Source organism: Schizosaccharomyces pombe (assembly GCF_000002945.2).
Source record: "Schizosaccharomyces pombe strain 972h- genome assembly, chromosome: I".
NCBI classification, from domain to species: Eukaryota; Fungi; Ascomycota; class Schizosaccharomycetes; order Schizosaccharomycetales; family Schizosaccharomycetaceae; genus Schizosaccharomyces; species Schizosaccharomyces pombe.
The window spans coordinates 3,127,113-3,144,638 of record NC_003424.3 but is presented as its reverse complement, the minus strand read 5'-3'; the positions used below and the strand labels follow the sequence as shown (position 1 = coordinate 3,144,638).

At 35.4% G+C, this 17,526-nt stretch overlaps 7 protein-coding genes and 10 long non-coding RNA genes across 17 annotated transcripts, besides 1 other annotated feature; 9 read left to right on the top strand and 8 right to left on the bottom strand.

The window, feature by feature from the left end:
* Positions 1–108: 108 nt before the first annotated feature.
* SPOM_SPAC688.16 (uncharacterized protein) lies at positions 109–717 on the bottom strand (the record flags this gene model as incomplete). Its single annotated transcript, NM_001356101.2, has 2 exons — positions 109–514; positions 593–717. The coding sequence occupies 2 exons, from the start codon at positions 715–717 to the stop codon at positions 310–312; spliced, it is 330 nt and encodes a 109-aa protein (NP_001343076.1). The 3' UTR covers positions 109–309.
* A 197-nt stretch (positions 718–914) lies between these two features.
* SPOM_SPNCRNA.3402 lies at positions 915–1,129 on the top strand. Its single transcript, NR_192768.1, has one exon. It is a non-coding gene; the product is annotated as a non-coding RNA (long non-coding RNA).
* Positions 1,130–1,455: 326 nt separating this feature from the next.
* On the bottom strand, positions 1,456–3,215 carry set13 (ribosome L32 lysine methyltransferase Set13). The gene is made up of 4 exons (NM_001019496.3): positions 3,036–3,215; positions 2,310–2,987; positions 1,972–2,243; positions 1,456–1,920 (listed from the first exon to the last, which is right to left on the bottom strand). The coding sequence occupies exons 1-4, from the start codon at positions 3,174–3,176 to the stop codon at positions 1,605–1,607; spliced, it is 1,407 nt and encodes a 468-aa protein (NP_594072.2). The 5' UTR covers positions 3,177–3,215; the 3' UTR covers positions 1,456–1,604.
* SPOM_SPNCRNA.890 lies at positions 1,457–3,564 on the top strand. Its single transcript, NR_151276.1, has one exon. It is a non-coding gene; the product is annotated as a non-coding RNA (long non-coding RNA).
* On the bottom strand, positions 3,522–4,973 carry scn3 (TatD DNase family Scn1). Its single transcript, NM_001019495.3, has one exon. It carries the CDS (start codon positions 4,913–4,915, stop codon positions 3,908–3,910), a length of 1,008 nt encoding a protein of 335 aa, NP_594071.1. The 5' UTR covers positions 4,916–4,973; the 3' UTR covers positions 3,522–3,907.
* Positions 4,974–5,180: 207 nt separating this feature from the next.
* Positions 5,181–6,037, bottom strand: SPOM_SPNCRNA.889. The gene has a single exon (NR_151274.1). It is a non-coding gene; the product is annotated as a non-coding RNA, possible alternative UTR (long non-coding RNA).
* On the top strand, positions 5,315–5,965 carry SPOM_SPAC688.12C (uncharacterized protein). The gene has a single exon (NM_001019494.3). It carries the CDS (start codon positions 5,414–5,416, stop codon positions 5,915–5,917), a length of 504 nt encoding a protein of 167 aa, NP_594070.1. The 5' UTR covers positions 5,315–5,413; the 3' UTR covers positions 5,918–5,965.
* SPOM_SPNCRNA.888 lies at positions 5,955–7,280 on the top strand. The gene has a single exon (NR_151273.1). It is a non-coding gene; the product is annotated as a non-coding RNA, possible alternative UTR (long non-coding RNA).
* On the bottom strand, positions 5,973–9,652 carry end4 (clathrin adaptor End4). Its single transcript, NM_001019493.3, has one exon. It carries the CDS (start codon positions 9,512–9,514, stop codon positions 6,206–6,208), a length of 3,309 nt encoding a protein of 1,102 aa, NP_594069.2. The 5' UTR covers positions 9,515–9,652; the 3' UTR covers positions 5,973–6,205.
* Positions 7,301–7,692, top strand: SPOM_SPNCRNA.3401. Its single transcript, NR_192767.1, has one exon. It is a non-coding gene; the product is annotated as a non-coding RNA (long non-coding RNA).
* SPOM_SPNCRNA.3400 lies at positions 8,530–9,695 on the top strand. The gene has a single exon (NR_192766.1). It is a non-coding gene; the product is annotated as a non-coding RNA (long non-coding RNA).
* Positions 9,696–9,719: 24 nt separating this feature from the next.
* Positions 9,720–10,064: an LONG TERMINAL REPEAT.
* On the top strand, positions 10,052–15,196 carry SPOM_SPNCRNA.3399. The gene has a single exon (NR_192765.1). It is a non-coding gene; the product is annotated as a non-coding RNA (long non-coding RNA).
* On the bottom strand, positions 10,147–14,850 carry rev3 (DNA polymerase zeta catalytic subunit Rev3). Its single transcript, NM_001019492.3, has one exon. The coding sequence runs from the start codon at positions 14,759–14,761 to the stop codon at positions 10,319–10,321; it is 4,443 nt and encodes a 1,480-aa protein (NP_594068.1). The 5' UTR covers positions 14,762–14,850; the 3' UTR covers positions 10,147–10,318.
* Positions 15,175–16,979, bottom strand: rim2 (mitochondrial pyrimidine nucleotide transporter). Its single transcript, NM_001019491.3, has 2 exons — positions 16,826–16,979; positions 15,175–16,777 (listed from the first exon to the last, which is right to left on the bottom strand). Exons 1-2 carry the CDS (start codon positions 16,948–16,950, stop codon positions 15,859–15,861), a joined length of 1,044 nt encoding a protein of 347 aa, NP_594067.2. The 5' UTR covers positions 16,951–16,979; the 3' UTR covers positions 15,175–15,858.
* Positions 16,039–16,414, top strand: SPOM_SPNCRNA.3398. Its single transcript, NR_192764.1, has one exon. It is a non-coding gene; the product is annotated as a non-coding RNA (long non-coding RNA).
* Positions 16,525–17,319, top strand: SPOM_SPNCRNA.3397. The gene has a single exon (NR_192763.1). It is a non-coding gene; the product is annotated as a non-coding RNA (long non-coding RNA).
* SPOM_SPNCRNA.3396 lies at positions 17,158–17,525 on the bottom strand. The gene has a single exon (NR_192762.1). It is a non-coding gene; the product is annotated as a non-coding RNA (long non-coding RNA).
* Between the last annotated feature and the right edge of the window lies 1 nt (position 17,526).

Genomic DNA, 17,526 nt, shown 5'->3' with positions numbered 1-17,526 from the left:
TATGATTTTATACCCTTGATCTGATGAAATTGATACAATTATTATTATAAAAATTATTTTTGCTTTTCCTTACAGGTTTGGGTCCGAAGACCGTGAAAATTTAAACAACTTTCCCTTTATTCATGTTATATCGTTCAGAAATATGTCTACTCTAGAAAACACTAAAATAAACAAAAATCCGGAAATATAGATTTTTGTCAACAAAAAAAAAATAATAACTCGATTGGCAATTGGCATAAACTGTAATTTTATTTCATTCATCGTGATAATACAGTTAACAAAACAATGGCTCTGTAAAACAATTTGCACTCAAGCAATATGTTTTTTCTGCTTATTCAGCATAGCAAGCGTTGGTCCTCCAAAAATAAAGGTAGACACAATCCATTTCATTGAACTACAAAATGGCAATCCCTTTTTTAAACATAATAGGAAAGCAATTGCACTCTCAATGGAATGGCAAATGACCAAAAAATAAACAGTTCCATACAATATTTTAGGCCCTAAAAATTGTCGCCTTGTTTTCATGTTAGCTTTCTTGTTTATTTACATTATTATTCTTTATATTTCTTTGCAGAATTTCATATTCACTTACACACTTTCAAAGTAATGTAATCCATAATATGGCTCCACGTAGATAATGTACATTTGCAAAAGCACTACAAGTGGAATATATTTTCCAACGGGATTTTTAGGCACATGTAAATTCAGGCAGGACATATTGTAATGATCTTAGTTTGGTCTAAATTTACTCAGGTTCTATATAGGTAGAAGAATTCTTTAAACGGGATATCTATAGTATGACCATCAATACAAATAGCAAACGTTAAGGAAGCGGTAAAACTCCTCGCTATCGTGCTTACAAACAATATCTGCTATAATAAAGAATGTTGCCTTTTATTCGGCGTTTAATATGCTTTTAATAAAACCCGTAAAAACATAGCAGTACTAACTTAACCAAATAGACAATTGAGTAATTTGACACTTACATTCATTGACAATCTCACATATTCCTCAAGCAAATCCGTTTCAAAACATTAGAAGTTGATTCAACTTGGTAAATTAGTGTTTTGAATAATTACTTTTTCATATGTGTGCAAATCTGTTGGGTTACTAATAATAAATAGAATGTGAGATTTTACAATATCAGTATTTGTTATTTTTATAGTATTACTGAATAGTCAAGTTTACTATTCACATAACGAAATACTAAACCAAAAAAACAATAATATTACTAGGAAATAAAAAAAAAAGTATAAAAAAAAATTAGTATGCCTTAATTTTCATTCTCTAAATATGTTGTCTAATATAAAGTAAGTGATATATACCTTGGCGATTAATTTTTTGGATTTTTTTTTAATGCTCAAATACTTAAAACATATTTTTTTTAGTCAATAGTTTATATTTTAAAAATTAATTAATAAAACGTACTGCCTTATTTTAATTGCCTACAACAATACACAAGTCAAAAATTTTTATTATTTATGAGTAGCAAGTCCCCAAAATTCTATACATCCATAATTTTACCTCTATAATCTTATTTATTTTTCCGTAATAAAGAACTTAATTCGTAGCAAAAAAAATTATCAATATCACAGCTTTCCTTTTCAGTGATCAACCTTTTGCTTTTTCTTGGGTCGATTTTTTGTCAGGGCTTCTTTGACTTTCGCAGAGAGATTTTGAAGTATATCAATTTCCCCTTCAATTAATGTCTTTGCATTTTCCTCATCAAAATTCTTTGGATCTGAAATCTTCGGATACATATTTATCCGCTTTTCAATAATCTTGAGTAGTTTTCTATAATGCTTTGGTTTTATGTCTGATTTCGAAGGAACAGATATTAATTCCTTTTCTTTTTCCATCAACACAAAGGCCAAACAAATTTCTTTGAACGTCAAATCCGCTTTTGAAAATGTAAAATCACTAGAAAACGTTAGGTATAAAAAGCTCATCATTGAATTGATCATAACTTACCCCTCCAAATTGTAAAGTAACTCTTCACGACATAATAATTCAAGACGTGCTTCTACTTCTTCAAATCCAAGCTTTTCAATGTACTCAGGAAGCCAGTGCTCTTTTTTAATCAAAACAAAGTCATGTGGAGTACCTTTCTTCTTAGTAAATCCATATTTCCTAAATAACTCTGAATTATCTAATTCCCCATAAGTATTCCACAATTGCTCTCCTTTTTTGATATCCCGAGTAGCAATCATCGTAAGTGTTCCATTGATATCGTAGAGACGAATCTAAAGCATAGTTAGTATACATCTTTGGCTTCAATTAATAACTCATTGAGGTTCGAAAGTTCTTACGTTACAAAGTTCATCGTCACCATTAAACATATCAGATATAGGACACATTGCCTTTTCAAGTTCATCAGGGTCGACCTCAGATTCGAGATCAGAAAATTCGTCTTCTGAATTTACTTCACAGTTGTTACCCACAAGACTTTGTGAATGCAATTTTTCGTCATCTTGATTAGCCGAACCTTCATTCTTCTTAGCAGCATCTCCATTTTTGTCCTCCTTTATCGAAGTTTCAGCAGCAGACTTTTCATTTTCATTCGAAATTGGCGATTTCGTTTTTTCAATGTCGAAGCTATATGCAAGCATTACAGCACTCATTCGCAAGAAGTCCTCATAGCTCACTTGTGAAAACCGATTTGGGTATAACTTAATTATGGGTTCAATTCTGTCGATCCATAATTGTGTAATTTCATTACAATCCTCATTGGATTCTAATACGGTACCTCTCAGAAGGGCATCTTTTTTGTTTTCATCCCAGTAAAAGGGTGAAGTAATTCTTTCTTTGGTTGGGAAGATCGACAAGTAAGGTCTCCAAAACGAGTTAGGACTTGCATTTTCAGTTGCCATTACTAACAAAAGGGCAGCCCAACTGGGTAAACTTTGAACTTCGGGAAGTTGTGCCAAGTCCGAATTTGTCAAGCACAAAACACTATCCTTCTTGAAACTGACTAATTTTTCATCTTCCTTCAAGTATTGTTAGATTTCATATACTGTCAGTTTTGGATTGCTTACCTTAATGTCCTCTAAGGCGATGAATCCAATCCCCAGTGACTCATGTACGTGACGGTAATCGTTGAGTCCAATTTTTTCAGAAGTAGTATAATTATCCTTTTCGATTGCCCATTTTAACATAGATTCCGCTTGCTTCAACATCACTGCCCCTCTATGTTGGTCACTAACACTTTTGTACACAGAAGAAACAAATTCCTTAGGTCTGCCCCTAACCTCCTTTTTGAATAGCCTGAAATGACCGAGTTGTCGTTAATTCAGATAGTAGTATTCAATTGGGTTCTTAATCAATGTTAAAAGATTTATAAGTGTAACTGATGTATAAATTTCAATTTGTGAAATAGGCATACCAAGAATTGGAAAAAAAAGTAGCTTAGTATTACGAATTTGAATGGCTAAGATACATCAGTTAATGCTTGGCTTACGATCACTAAAAGAGCAAAAAAGTCTAAGAATTTGCTGTACGTGCATATTCCTTTCATAAAAAGTGGAAATTCAAGATGGTTTTAGTAGAATACTTTAGTAACGGGAATCACAAAAATTTTTTTAAAAAATATTTTATCCTAAGTAATAAATAAACAAAAGAATTTTGCTAAACATGTTCAGCAAAGTGTTAGAAATTTTTAAGATAGAGACATTAGGTGGACAATATAAGAAAAAAGTTCATGAAAAAGGACATTATAAATAAAGTTGTATGCAAACGCAAGCATTTCCACACTAGTTCAGTCAAGTTTCGGGATTTAGTAAACGAAACAGATAAAAAACGAACCTAAAGGTTACCAATTCCAATGGGAATAGCCAGTAATCTCTTATGCACTTATTTAAGGTGATTGTGCAGGTAACTCTAATTTGTCAATAAACCGTAGTGCATGCGTTCAAGTTACTTTCAAAAATGCTTTAGAGTTACTTGAAATTTTTGTAATAGTATCCTCAAAAGTCCAGGACTTAGCTTCTGACATAACGTTCAAAGATTGTCGAACTAATTCATCGATTTGGCTAGCACTGTGATGATCACTCTCTGCCAATAGCTTATCGTCGGGAACGCCTTTAAGTGTTTGAATAAAATTTTTATAACGACTATTTATACCTATTGAAAAAGAGTAGTAAAACTCGGTCGGAACTTTATGGGCTGAAAACTGAGAAATTTGCTCAATGCTACCAGAGTAGCTATGAAGGCAAATTTTGGGAGGGTAATGCTTTCGTTCTTCAGCAAGAGAATTTTCGTACTCTTCTTTCTTCATCTTTCGTATTTTCGTTTTGGAAGGAATCCAGCGACCATCCCAAAATTTAGCTAAACTGCTATACAAAAGAGCATACGTCTGAACGCAGTGAACACTAACAGCACGTTGGAATTCTGCAGCAAGACGCACTTGTGCTTCAAACACTTTACATTGATGTTCCATTTTTACGTAAAATGGTGATAGAGGTCCTTGAGGAAGTGAGGACCTTGCATCATATGGGCCAACTGGCAATCGAAATGGCTTATCCAAGCCGATTTCGCCAATGAGAGCGTTTGGGTACTGTTTAAGATGTCGACGAGCGTCCTCCAAAAATTCTGAAATCGGGACTGGGTTGGGAAGAGCATTGATAAAATCTTCATCAGGTATTGGAGTCAATATTTTTTCGTAATGCTTCTTTTTTCTCGTTTCACTACTTTGCAAATCTTTATCCAAATCATCGTACAAATAATAAGAAAACCATGGATGTATCCCAAAACTAGGTATTACTTTACCAGGGTATTCTTTCGCAAGTTGTTCGACATACTTTTGATCTGTCGGCCGGGTTCCCATTACTATTAATTTACCAACAGAAAGATTAGCAACCAAATGTAATTCTTGCGGTGCATCAGTTGGATGGCAATGAGCGTCAATGATAGATTCCATAATGATATTTGTAGTTAACAGAATGCTCTCTGCCCACCGTACTTTAAATAGTTGGGATAGGGAGAGTAACGTTGGAGTTGACGAAAACATGTGTATGCTAATGAAATTCAACAACTTCATTCGTTTCCCCATTGTTTGGTAATTACTTGATGACATAAAGATAAAACTTGAATATTACAGTCGTCTTCAATTTAATTAGTCTACTGCAAGCTCAAGGGCAGATACCTATTTCGTTGACTAGTTCCTCCATGTGACCACCTTACCAATAATATTTTCAAATTTATTTATTAGTGTTAGCGTCTAGGTAATTTGAGAACATACGATAAAATACATCTTGAATATCTGTTTATGGGAGAGGCAAATTATTCTATTTTTTGTCTGTAGTACCACATTTTTCCTAACCTCCACCCCGACGGTTTCATTCACCATACTTTGATCAAATTAATTTGGAACGAACGGTTCTTCTTTTATATCTCCTATAATAGAAAATAAATTACAATGAGTGAAGAAGAATCTCCGTATCAATTGACAAAGACTTTCTCGAATCCGAAGAATAACAAAATTGGACTAGCTATTTTCCTTATTGGAGCATTTATCAATTTAATTCACATTTATAAGCCCAAGGGTCCTTCTAACAATCCCACGAAACGGAATTATCATATTTCATTTGGACCCCCTGGTAAAATTCGATGGTTTCCTTTGGGTATTCGTAAAGAAGTTCGTAGCAATGTGTCAGGCCGTGAGATCATCATTAAGATGATAATCACATTCATACTTGTTCAGACCACATTGATTACTTTAGATCTTTATGTTTTTGGCGCGACTGGTCTAGGTTTAATTCTTTCATGGAAACTATTCGAAGTTGCTTGCGCAAATCCTGAAGATGAGGCTCTACTGGCTGAAAGAAAACAGCGCTTAAAAGAACAACGAGAAAAGAAAGAACAAAAGAAGGAGCAAAAGAAAGAGAAAAAAACCGAGAGGAGGAAAAAGAAAAAGTTGTAGAAAAATAAATCTGGATTATGTTTGTTTTACTTTAAGAGATATAGTGCGGTAGGTTAGCCATTCTGCTTTGATCATTAGTATATCAGTAGGATCTACAAGTGTCACAATATGTAATGGTATTTATTTACATTTAAAATTTAAATATACTAATACTGCCTATTGGTCGGAAAAGAACGCAATGTATTTATCATCCCGTATCGACCTAGCAAAAATAGAAGCACTAATAGCTGAGTATTTAAGGCTTTCCAAAATTAATTCATAAAAATAAAAAGGATCGAAAAGACTTAATTACTCTTCGGCAACATGATAAGATGTTTTTCTCATATCAAAAAGACGACGTCGGGCAGCGACTAAATCATTTTCCAACTTCAAAATTTGCACCTGTTGCTCAATTTCTTTACGACGATATTCATGAACACCCAATGAAGAGAAGTCTTCATGCTGCACCTCTTTAGCTTTGAGAGCAACAGACTCCACTTGACGAACCAATGCCTTACAGGCCTCCGTAACAGCTTTCGCAGCATCCTCAAGATGATCTTGAACCTTAGAGGCGAAATTTGCTTTTACACGAGAGGCTGCAACCAATTGTGCAGTTGCGGCGCTAACACCATTACATGCGACAATCAAATGCTCAAAACTAGATGTACCGTTTACGACTCCATCAGCAGTTTCGATTAAAGTAGTTGTAGCACGCGCAACGGCTTTCGCAGCTGATATAAGGCCTTCCGTCCAGCGGTTATGTTTTTTATAAAATGCACCACGTGAACTGGAACCTCTTCCTTGAGCAACAATCTCTGCCTGTGAAGCAGTTGCTGCTTTAATTAATCTGGCAATAGCCTCGGTAATGGCAATTGATGCGCTTAACAAAGAATCGTGAACTTGCAGTTCTGAAGGGGACAAACTATCGTCTTTGGGTTTTGCTGCGATATTTTGTAATCTTAAAATAGCCTGTTGAATAGCCTGTGCTGTTTCCGCCAGTTGATTATCGACAAGTTCTTCAATGTTTTCACCGGGAGCATTGAGTAATCCCACAGTGTTTTCCGATTCTTTGTTCAGGAATTTTTCAGAGTACTGTGTAAGTTGTTGTAAATAGCGTTGTAACTCTATATTTTCACCAATTACAAGATCTGTTTTAACATTTACATCCATTTTTCTTGTGTTGACGGAAAATAAACTGGAAAGGAACCGTTTGGCCATATTTACCAAATCCCGAGATAAGCCAACAAACCGATCCGATCCTTGGTCGTCACCAGTTGTTCTACTTAAACCTTTAGCATTATTGGCAACTTCGTATATGGCCGTGGAGAAAAGATTGACTCCATTGATGACCTCAGAATGGTCAGCGTTAGGCCCATCAGCAAAATAGTTATTGAATGCTGTCGAAAAATCAGTAGCATTGTTACTAGCATTTTCAATAGTAGATAGAATAAATTCAGGAGTAGCATATTGATTACCGGCATGCATCGGTGAATCCAGTTCATACAAACTAGTGTCTAAACGTTGGATACCAGTAGCCAAAACAGAATCCACTATGTCATCAAGCTTCTCCAGCTGCGATTTCAAAAGCTCGTCAATTTGAGTATCCATCGCTTGATCAATGTCATTACGATCCAATTGTAATTTGCTAAGCTGTAACAGAGACTCGTCGACAGCTGCTTTTTGAATCTCCAGCTCTTCTTCCTTTTCCTGCAAAAGTTGGCGGTACCGATTTTCAGTAGACTTCAATTCAACACCTAAGTTGGCTAGCTCACGATCCTTTGAATGAAGAGCATCTTCTAAATGAGCAACTTCTGTATTATAACGACTAAGCAAATTTGATACTTCAGATGATTTATTGCGCTCAAGGGAAGCAGCCTTTTCCTGAAGTAAACGTAATTCACGCTCAGTGCTTTCTTGCTTGTCTCGTTGACTACGATGCATAGTCTCGAGTTCGTGACGAGCCCTGTCTCTTTCCAAAATCATATCAGCAAGTTCCAAGTTTTTATTCTTCATTTCTCTTTCCATTTTTTCTTTCTTGTCAATAGCCTCTTGCGCAGAACTTGCTTTGAGCTGAATTTGTTTATATTTCGAAAGTAAATCTAAGTGTTCCTGACGAAGTTGTGTATATAATTTGGCTAATGCTTCGTACTTGTTTTTCCATGTAAGAATCTGATTTTTTAAAGATTCAATAAGATCATCATTTTGATGTATTTGCTCCTGCAAGTTAACGCCAGCCTGGCTCAGCTCATTTTCAAGAGTTCTCACTCTAGCATCATATTGATTAAGTAACACATTGCTCTGTTCAAGTTGTCCTCGAGTAGCAAGAAGCTGTTGCTCAAGTTCAGCCAACTGTCCTTGTGTTTGCATTTGAAATTGTTGCTGAGCAAGTTGTTCTTGCGCAATACGCTGTTGTTCAGCTTGTGCCATTTGAATTGCCTCCAAGGCCTGCTGATGTTGCTGTGCGGCCATCCGTTGACGCTCCATTTCGGCAGCTTGCTGAGCTGCTAATTGAGCCTGCTGTGCTGCGGCCTGCTGAGCCGCTAACTCTGCTTGTTGTTGAGCAGCTTGCTGAGCCGCTTGCTGAGCAGCCAATTGTTGATCTAAAGTAGGATCAGACCAGAAATCTTGAATAGGTTCAGGTTCACTATAAGCCGGAGTAATGTCGCTAGTATCAGGAAAATTCATTTCAACCGGCGGAGATGGAGAAGTACCAGTAGGCTGAGGAGCAATGGTCGAGGCGCCAGTGGGTTGGGGAGCAATTGAAGCAGGTCTCTTAGGAAGATCAGGGATATTGTCATCACCTTCCAAATCGGGGGGATCATGTGGAAGACGAGGGACTGAAATGAGACTAGTCAAATATCGAAGATTTGAACAATCCGCGTAAAATTGACGAAGCCTATGGTGTTGTGACTTATATCTATGCTTCAAAGGTTCCAAAGTCTCTGGGGCATCAACTGTGCTATATAAAGCACGTAACATACTAGTTAAAAATCGATAAATACCATATGACTCCTGAACTAGAGGCACAAGGGCTGCAATTCTACATTCATTTTTATTTGAACGCTTGAAGTTAGAAAAAAGCTGTTTTTGAAATTCATCAATATGATCCTGAAGATTCATCATGTCGTATACAGTTTCATAACCTTCATTAGGGTCATCGACTTGCCTAAGACTAATGTATTCTTTATACTCAAAAGTACCATTAAATTCCGGATGTTGAGCATGAAAAGAAAGCTTATCAAGTAAATAATCCACATAATCACGAATTAAATCGCTATAGCCCTTTGGACTACTTTCACCATCATACTGTCGTTCACAAGTTTTAAGCCAGCCTTTCTCACTTTGAGAATCAACAAGTGCAGACTTATGACCTTCTTGCAAGACACGATGTATGGTAATTAACGCCTTGAAAGTTTGAACTTCGTTTGCAAGCAATGGCTGAACTTTTATAGCAGTCCAAAAAGGCCTGGCTGTATGATGATCCCAAGTGAAAATGATGCAGCTACGAACGTGCTTTCGCTTTGGGGCTGTTTCATCGATGCTAGTAGCCTTCCGCACGCTTGTCATCAACGATGCGTCTGACTGCATGTGATCGGATTGCAGTCGAAACGAACTCATCGTGTACTTTTCGATTTCTCACTTTTGGTAATTAAAAATTTGCCAATTCAAATCCTAACAATTTCTGGTAAAATACAAATATCGTAGTGCTATGTACAAGATTGTCTTCTGTCCGTTCTTACTATAGAAATTGGTTCTGTTTCAAAACTACGACATCCGTGTCCCGTACGAATTTTGATAATTACGAAGTAATTTGTCTCGCAAATATCAGCTACGTATTTCGGTATCTATTTTAACGATACTTAAAAACAGTATTGAATCTTCCTTGTGATTGTTATATTGCAATACGAGGTAATATAAGTAGCAATTGATGTAAGTATTCTAATACACATTATCTGTTACTTATCACTAACGTAGCTAAAAACCGATTCCCGTCCTCACTTCAGTTTATCTCAATATATAGTGTTAAGAATTTGAATGTAGTAAGTGATAGTTACTTTATCATAATTAGTAACCGTACCTTGATAACTTATCATGTCAAGTTGATAAATCAAAACAGTGCACTTGACATATAGTGACACGCGACGTAAAGTATCACAGCGTAGTATTGCGGACAGTAAAAAGTAAATAAAGAATTGCTACGCACCCTAGAATACGAAGAGGTTTACTAAATTTTAACTAAAAAAAAAAAATCCAATAACATGATGATATTAATATTTTTAGTTATCGATATAACCTTCTAAAAAAAATAAATAATTGTAATAAATAATACGTAGATGAATAAACTAGCAGGTGATAAGAGAACAAATGCCTGATGTATTTTAATTTCAAGTCCTTCACACCAATATTTGAAGTTATAATGATTTACCAGTCTAAAGAACCAAGAGTCTTCGTTAACATTTCTGCCTGTACTTTCGCATAATTCTCAGTTTTCGCCCTATCATAGTACACCTTACAGCTATTTGACTTGCAAAGAACTGGATCACTAGATGAAAGCTTACTGCAGCCTCGACAAATATCAAATAGCAAGGAAAGTTTTTTGTTATAAGCATTGTGCTGCGTAACAGCTTTAGAAATAGTAGCACAAGGATTTTTTAAGCAATCACTGCAGAGGGAGTTAATTTTATCAGGAATAATTTCAATATTATTCTTCAAGCAAGAAGAGCAAAGCTTCTCCATCAGAAAAGTGTCCAAAGTCTTTTTTTGAATACCTCCTTTCACTGTTTCAGTCAATTTTAAACTGGTACGTGGTTTGGGCATTTCATGATACCATGACTGGGCACTAGCCCCTAACAAGTTTAGAAATCGATCTAATGGAGGTATCAAACTATTGTTGATATAATAATTTATATCAAGTTGAGAAAAACTCGAAGACAGAAATTCTTCGGGTGCAACTGAGCGGTTCGCCAAGGTGGTACCAGGAGCAGCAGCGATAATCAAATATGGAACACGTTCTCCATATTGAGGTTCCCTCCTAGGATCTTTGGTCATCAACCGTCTAGCCATAACTGCTCCAGGAGGAGCAGTACTTAATTCTTTATATTTTTCTAGACGAACTTCTTTTGAAAAACAAAAATCCATAACAGGAACGTTTCCACTCATAATTTGATAACATACGTTCTGAAATTCTTTTTTGACCGTTGACAAATCCTTTGTCTTAAAAAGTATTTCAAGGCAACGACGAAGGAGCTGCTGTTGAACAGGAGTACCATCCCTTCGAACTGTCTCAATGCCTTTCGCTTCAAAAATTGGAGCTTTTTGACTAACTGATTCAAATTTGAACCCTACATATCTTTTTTTCGCTAACAAGAAACAAGGAAAGTAAATTTTTTCAAATTTAAGTCGAATTGGAGAAGGAAATCTGGAAGTAATGTTGTTTGCTAGCTGCTGTCCGATGTCGAAAGCTTGCTCTTTAGTCGCTCCAGGTAATTCAACAAATAAGCTATCGGTATCACCATAAACGACCTTTGCATGACAAAAATCTAAAGTATTTATGTATTCTAGTGAATAGCTAAGTATCTCACGTCCTGTTTCCACAATAGTATCTGCGATTTCTGAACACGGCATTCTTCCTGAAAATGACGCTGAAGTATATCCGTAAGTTACGTTTGCAATCAATTTTAGGGCCAGTTGCCGACTATTCAATACTTTGTTGACATAGTCCGAGTCACAATCTTTCATGCCTCTTTTCACCATATTTCTGGTTTCAATAAGTTCCTCTAGCATTTTAGCGAGCAAAGACTTTCTAACATTCTCTTTAACGTATGCATAACCATTAGGGGAGATATATACATCATTTTTTATTAAATTCACAATGTTTGGATTGCTTGAATGAAACATAAATCCAAGCTTAACTTTTCCATTGACTATTTTCACAGGTCCAAGACATGTGGAATAACAAAGATTATATGCAATTATAATAGAGGGGTATAGTGACTGAAAATCTAGTACAACTACCGGATTATTGTATAAATCAGACTTCGGCTCCATAACAAGAGGTAACGCTTCTAAAGCATTTTGCTCAGCAACTTGCTTAGCGCTAGGTGATGGAAATATGTAATTTTCAGGCTTTGCAATTCGAAACATAATAGATTCAACTTTAAACTGGGACCCCCTAGAAATTACTGACATGAAGTCAATTCCGATAATTCTTGCTTGTTCACGAATTTTAGTGACAATGGCACAGGCTGATAATATTTCCAAACAATATCTAGTCCTGTTTAACATATAATTTAAAAGGATTTGCTTCTCATGAAAACGAGAGCTCTGCCAAAGATGCACTTTATCAGCTTGATTATAATAAGGGGTCTGCTTTTTAAAAATGTTAAGAACAACATTTTCGAGGGAATAGTTAAGTAAATTAACTTCACCACGGAGAATTCTCCATATATTCAAAACATGCCGGCCCACAATATTGATGGATGAAGTAGTTGTATATTTCCATGCATTCTCTTTCTTTGCAAAATTTGCTTTCGAAGTGCACTTAAGTCGGGACAATTGTTCAGGCAAGTCATAATTAAATCGATAAGATGCTCGTTCTATTAAATAACCCCATGAGCTATTATGAACTTCGTAACCACATACGATGGTCGGATCAAGCTGGCGATTTAATCCTATAACTTCATTAATAAGTTCAAGTTCGGAATTTACAACTAAAACGGTGCAGCTTGGAAAACTTCGCCCAAAAGAAGAGTTCGACGCAGATTTGTCGACCACAATAAAACCAACTCTGTCAATCATACTGCTGTTTACATCTTCTTGATATGCCCAGAAACAACACTCTATAGAGTCTTTAGTGGGATCTGGGGTCAATCCCCCATGGCTACAGCAAAACAATTCAAGCGCTAAGATGCGCACACATGAATAAGGATCTTTTCTAAAAACCTTACTTCTGGATAACCTTTGTGGGCTTTGTATTTCCTCTGAAACGGCTTCTTTCGATTCAAGATTTGATAAATCTACAGCAAGTGGTGCAGGTTTTATATATTGCCACGTCCGTTCTCCGTGAAAATTACTAAGCTTAAGTGGATTTAGTCGAACTTTTTCGCTTACCGATCCATCTGATTGAAATTCTGGCAAATATCTAGAAGAAACACCGATCGGATAATGAGATTTTCCTAAATATTCTTGGGAGTAAGAGGGAATGTCCTTCTCCGAACTATAGTGAACATTTGTCGGTATTGAAAATGGGATTTTCAATTTTTTCATAGTCCCATAAAGATCATCCGTCGAAGGAGGTTGTTGTTTGTAAACAAAAGATTCATGTTGAGATAAGAATTTTGGGGAGTAGTCTTCAGGAATTTGAGTACAAATATGATAATCATCAAGATTTCTAGAATATTTTAGTCTCTTTCCTGCTTTTCTAGTATCCCCTTGATTCGGTTCAGAGCTGGTGGGACGATTCGGCAGATCTCGACAAAATTCAATTTCCCTTTTAGTTATGGGTGAACCCCCTTTTAATCTAAGGCTGGGGGAAAATGGATTTATTTGAGAAGGTACATCTTTTAAGGGCGAAGAGGGAGGTGATTGTCTATCTTGTGAAGAGTGAATGGTAACTTCTTGAGAAGAATTAAGAGGACTTTTGGGAAATTTAGATCTATCAACATTGGGTTCTACATAAGGAAATGAATCAAAAAGTGTATCTCCCAATATACGCTCGAGCTCAGAGTCCAGTTGTTCAAAAGAAGATTCTATGACGGGTGCAGTGTTTTGTTCAAGTTGAATCTTTGGCAGGCTTTCATAAGAAGTACAGATTTTCTCATCTACAGATATTTGAGAAACTGAAATATCATTTTGGGATGGGCGTACGTAATCTTTGGTGTGGATTGCAGAATAAATGGTAGGCAGCTCAGGCCACGGATCAAAGATGAGTGGAGTATTGACATCGGAAGAAGATTCTAATTTACTTTTGATCAAGTTTTTTAACAGATCTTTCATGGCAACTTCATTTTTCCAGTGCTGGGAACTTCGCGGTTCATGGCTACTCTCTTCTTTGAGACCGAACTGACTTTGGTGCAATTTAGAAAAACTATTAGTCTCATCGCTACTGGTTAAATTCCTCCGAGAAGCTTCCGATTTCCAAATTTCAGCTAAACTAGTTACCAATAGTGAATTTGGACTTGAAGCATGAGTTTCATATAAATCAGTATGGATATTACGTTCACTCAACCAGCAGGCATTGAGAATAGCATTTGGAGACACGTGAACCTCGACGTTACAAAAACTCAAGAGATCGTCTCTCTTTATAATGGAGTCATCTAAATCTATTGGAGCACAACCATATAGATTATGATCGACCATAAATTGTAGTAAGTAAGGAAGATGGGATTCGTAAACTTGAATAACTTTGTTTAATATAGCACCTTGCCTGAATAAATCGACTAGTCTATCTCTGTTTTTCGGACTAAAAAGACAGATCTTTAAGAATTTCTGAAAACAGAAGGAGTACCCATAAAACGGAATTCCCTTCACAAGCTGAACGCTTTGTACAGCAGGTTTGTAAGTTTCTGGATTTGCTCTTGCCGCTAATGCTAAAGCATAATTAATTGATGTTTGTAATTGGCTTAAAAAATCTGGAACTTCAAGATCTAACGTTTCTGCAAAACTAGAGTATTCGACATAAATATATGGGAAAACGTTGTGGATAAAGCAGCAAACAGTTTCTGCTTCTTCATTCAATCCAAAAACTCGAATAACTGGAACAGTGGTTAACTCTTCATTTGCAGTCGGCAAATCTTTCCCTACGAAATCATAAGCTGGATCACAAGGACTTAATTCCCAATCTATATACTCGATTGAAAATCGCATTCAATGCTTTTTTTATAGTAAAATTTCATATGATAGTTTTTATCACGGCTGAGAGAAAATGTCGGTTTTCACATAGTATGGCAAATGTTGTTCAGTGTTGATTAGATCAACCTCTACACCCTAAACAGTGCCACTACTGTAAGAATCAATATGTGAAATATAAGAGTTAAATTGACCAAGAATAATAAGACTAATTTTTATATATAAATACTTACTTAATTCCGTTTAAAATAGATGAATTACTGCACTCATTATTCTAACGAATAGTTAATCTACAGGAGTTCCTCAACTATAGCAAAAGGGATATATGCAGAATTTATAATGATTTTGTTAGGAAACGACAATAGTTTAGATCTTAAAATCATATTATTGAACCTCAAACGAACTTTTTGAATGATTCATATCAAATTTGTACAAAATGTTGATATATGGCTACATTTGCTGTAAATGAATAACTTGAAACTTAGTTAATACAAATTTTTTTTGAATCCAAAATAATATTAAAATGTCAATAATATTATTGTTTTAATGGCAAATCAACGCACCGACCATTTAGATTTGAATTGTTATGAAAAAAGAAAGGGGTAAAGCTATTTAGTCCGCTCGTTTAGAACCATCATTCACAACAAGTTTTTTAACGTACACCTTCAATAAGCTTTGTTATGGGCCGTAATTTGTATCAAAATGCAGAGTAAAGATAACAAAGAGAGATTTAACCACTCATTCAAAATTTTTCAAAACCATTTGAGACAAATACTTACCTTTAACTAATAAAGAAGTAAAAATAGTCAACTTCATTACTTAATTTAAGTTTTAGCATGTTAAAGAAAAATTGACAAAAGATCATAAATACAATTTCTGAAAATCATTAATTGAAACGCAATTTTGGTTAAAAAAATAGGAGTCCAAAGTTTTTGCATTTAACATTCATATAAGTCTTTTAAGCATAACCGTACGAATGGAAAATTGTTCATGTGCATTATTATATAAAAAATAATGGAAAGGTGATGATTATCCTCTTTTGCTATAGGTTCCTCACTTCTCCAAGCTGGTAATTTTAGTAGATCCGTTTTATAGTCAACATGCCATTGGAAAACCTAGCCAATGAAGTGCATTATTACTTCGTAACTTCCAAAAAGAATGCAAGCATTAGGAACTACTCGTAGTAAATGTGCAGTCAAACCTCCGTACAGTCCAACAATCCCTTGTTCCATCCAAACTAATTTAAAGCATTGTATGAGTCCAGTGTATTTAGGAGTACCATTTATAGATGGACTTTGTCGTAAACGTGTTCGAACAACTTCATGTGGATATGCAATGCCGGCTGCCATAAATTTAGCAATTCCAGCTCCTCCAAGCTTCCCACCCCAATCTAAAACTTTGTCATAAATAGTTTCTTGAATACCAAGTTCTTTTCGACGAAGTTGTCGAATAGCGACAGCGTGCTTGAATTTTTCGTATAGAACCCACTGGAGAGTACTTTCACCGACTCCTAGTAAACTGGCAGATAAACCTTTATATAATCCTCGGAATCCTTCAAGCCTTATTGTTTTTATGATGCAATCAATCGAAGAACGATACTGAGCAGCTTGTCCACTTTTTTTATCTAATTGTAATCGTGTTTTTACTAACCATATTGGATTAGTCGCAGCAGAAGTAATTACACCTGCAATTGCAGCAGCCATTAGATGTATTTGAGAGTTCTCTTGACCATTATTAAAGAGATCAGCCAATATACGCTTGCCATTGCCATATGAAAAAAAGTTAATTGACCGTGCAGGAATTGTTCCTATTAAATTAGGACCTAAGCCACGAAATAGTGCTCTTGTTCCTTCATGAACTTTTACATTTTTTAATATTATACATGTATCCATAAAATGCCTATATGCAGCCGTCAATGGACTTTTCGATTTCGCCGTTTGCTTCAAAAATCTGTCTTTGTAAAAGTCAGACTGCAACCTCGTCTTCACTACGTCCAAAGGTGCTGTTGCAATCGCTCCTAACATTCCTGCAACTCTAAAGAATATTAGAAAGACATTTCCCGTAAATTTACAAATCACTTACCCACCCGCTATAAAATGCGACAAAGGCGGTGGAGCACGTTCGTTACTGGCATTATTTGCTTTTGTTAATAAAACTTTTGTTTTTTGTGAGTTTTCAGAGGGTTTAATCTCTGAATTTGACAGCATGTCCAAACTCCTAATTTTTGGCTCTTGGCAATGTAATGTCATTCAAACATTAAACAAATTGCTACTCTTATGAACTTGAATGTCTAGTACTTTACTAGAATCTACTTAGTACATTCTTAATAGTAACTAGTAGTATTTTAACTACTCAAATTTAAGAGGCTTATTTACTAATGTCAAGGGACCTTCACATAAACTTCCCGAACGCTATTTGAAAACTCGAGTTAAACACGGAGCAAAAATATAACTAAATCTACAATATTAAATAATGTATCTGATCTTAAATAAGAGGGTTTTAAACTTCGGTTCCGTTAGAGAATTTTAACATAATCCGATTGTGCATATCTAAATGAAAACTGATAACTATTAGCTATTTTTTATATATTTAATTAGCATATGAAATTTATAAGTTTAATTTCATTTAAGACAGTTAGTTTATCAGAGATACAACTTAGTTAAGCAATTGCAACTATTTTTTGTACTGCACTTGTCGCGAATAGTAAGCCATAGCAAATGCTTTCGTCAGTAACAGCCTAAAACAAATTCGTATTTATTTGAAGAGTATACAAAAAATATTAA

Coding starts and splice junctions, on each gene's coding strand:
- set13 (NM_001019496.3), bottom strand. CDS start 3,176: ATGTTGAAGCAAGCGGAATCTATGTTAAAATGGGCAATCGAAAAGGAT. Junction 2,988..3,035: donor TCGCCTTAGAGGACATTAAG/GTAAGCAATCCA, acceptor CAATACTTGAAG/GAAGATGAAAAATTAGTCAG. Junction 2,244..2,309: donor GTGACGATGAACTTTGTAAC/GTAAGAACTTTC, acceptor ACTATGCTTTAG/ATTCGTCTCTACGATATCAA.
- scn3 (NM_001019495.3), bottom strand. CDS start 4,915: ATGGAATCTATCATTGACGCTCATTGCCATCCAACTGATGCACCGCAA.
- SPOM_SPAC688.12C (NM_001019494.3), top strand. CDS start 5,414: ATGAGTGAAGAAGAATCTCCGTATCAATTGACAAAGACTTTCTCGAAT.
- end4 (NM_001019493.3), bottom strand. CDS start 9,514: ATGAGTTCGTTTCGACTGCAATCCGATCACATGCAGTCAGACGCATCG.
- rev3 (NM_001019492.3), bottom strand. CDS start 14,761: ATGCGATTTTCAATCGAGTATATAGATTGGGAATTAAGTCCTTGTGAT.
- rim2 (NM_001019491.3), bottom strand. CDS start 16,950: ATGCTGTCAAATTCAGAGATTAAACCCTCTGAAAACTCACAAAAAACA. Junction 16,778..16,825: donor TCGCATTTTATAGCGGGTGG/GTAAGTGATTTG, acceptor AATATTCTTTAG/AGTTGCAGGAATGTTAGGAG.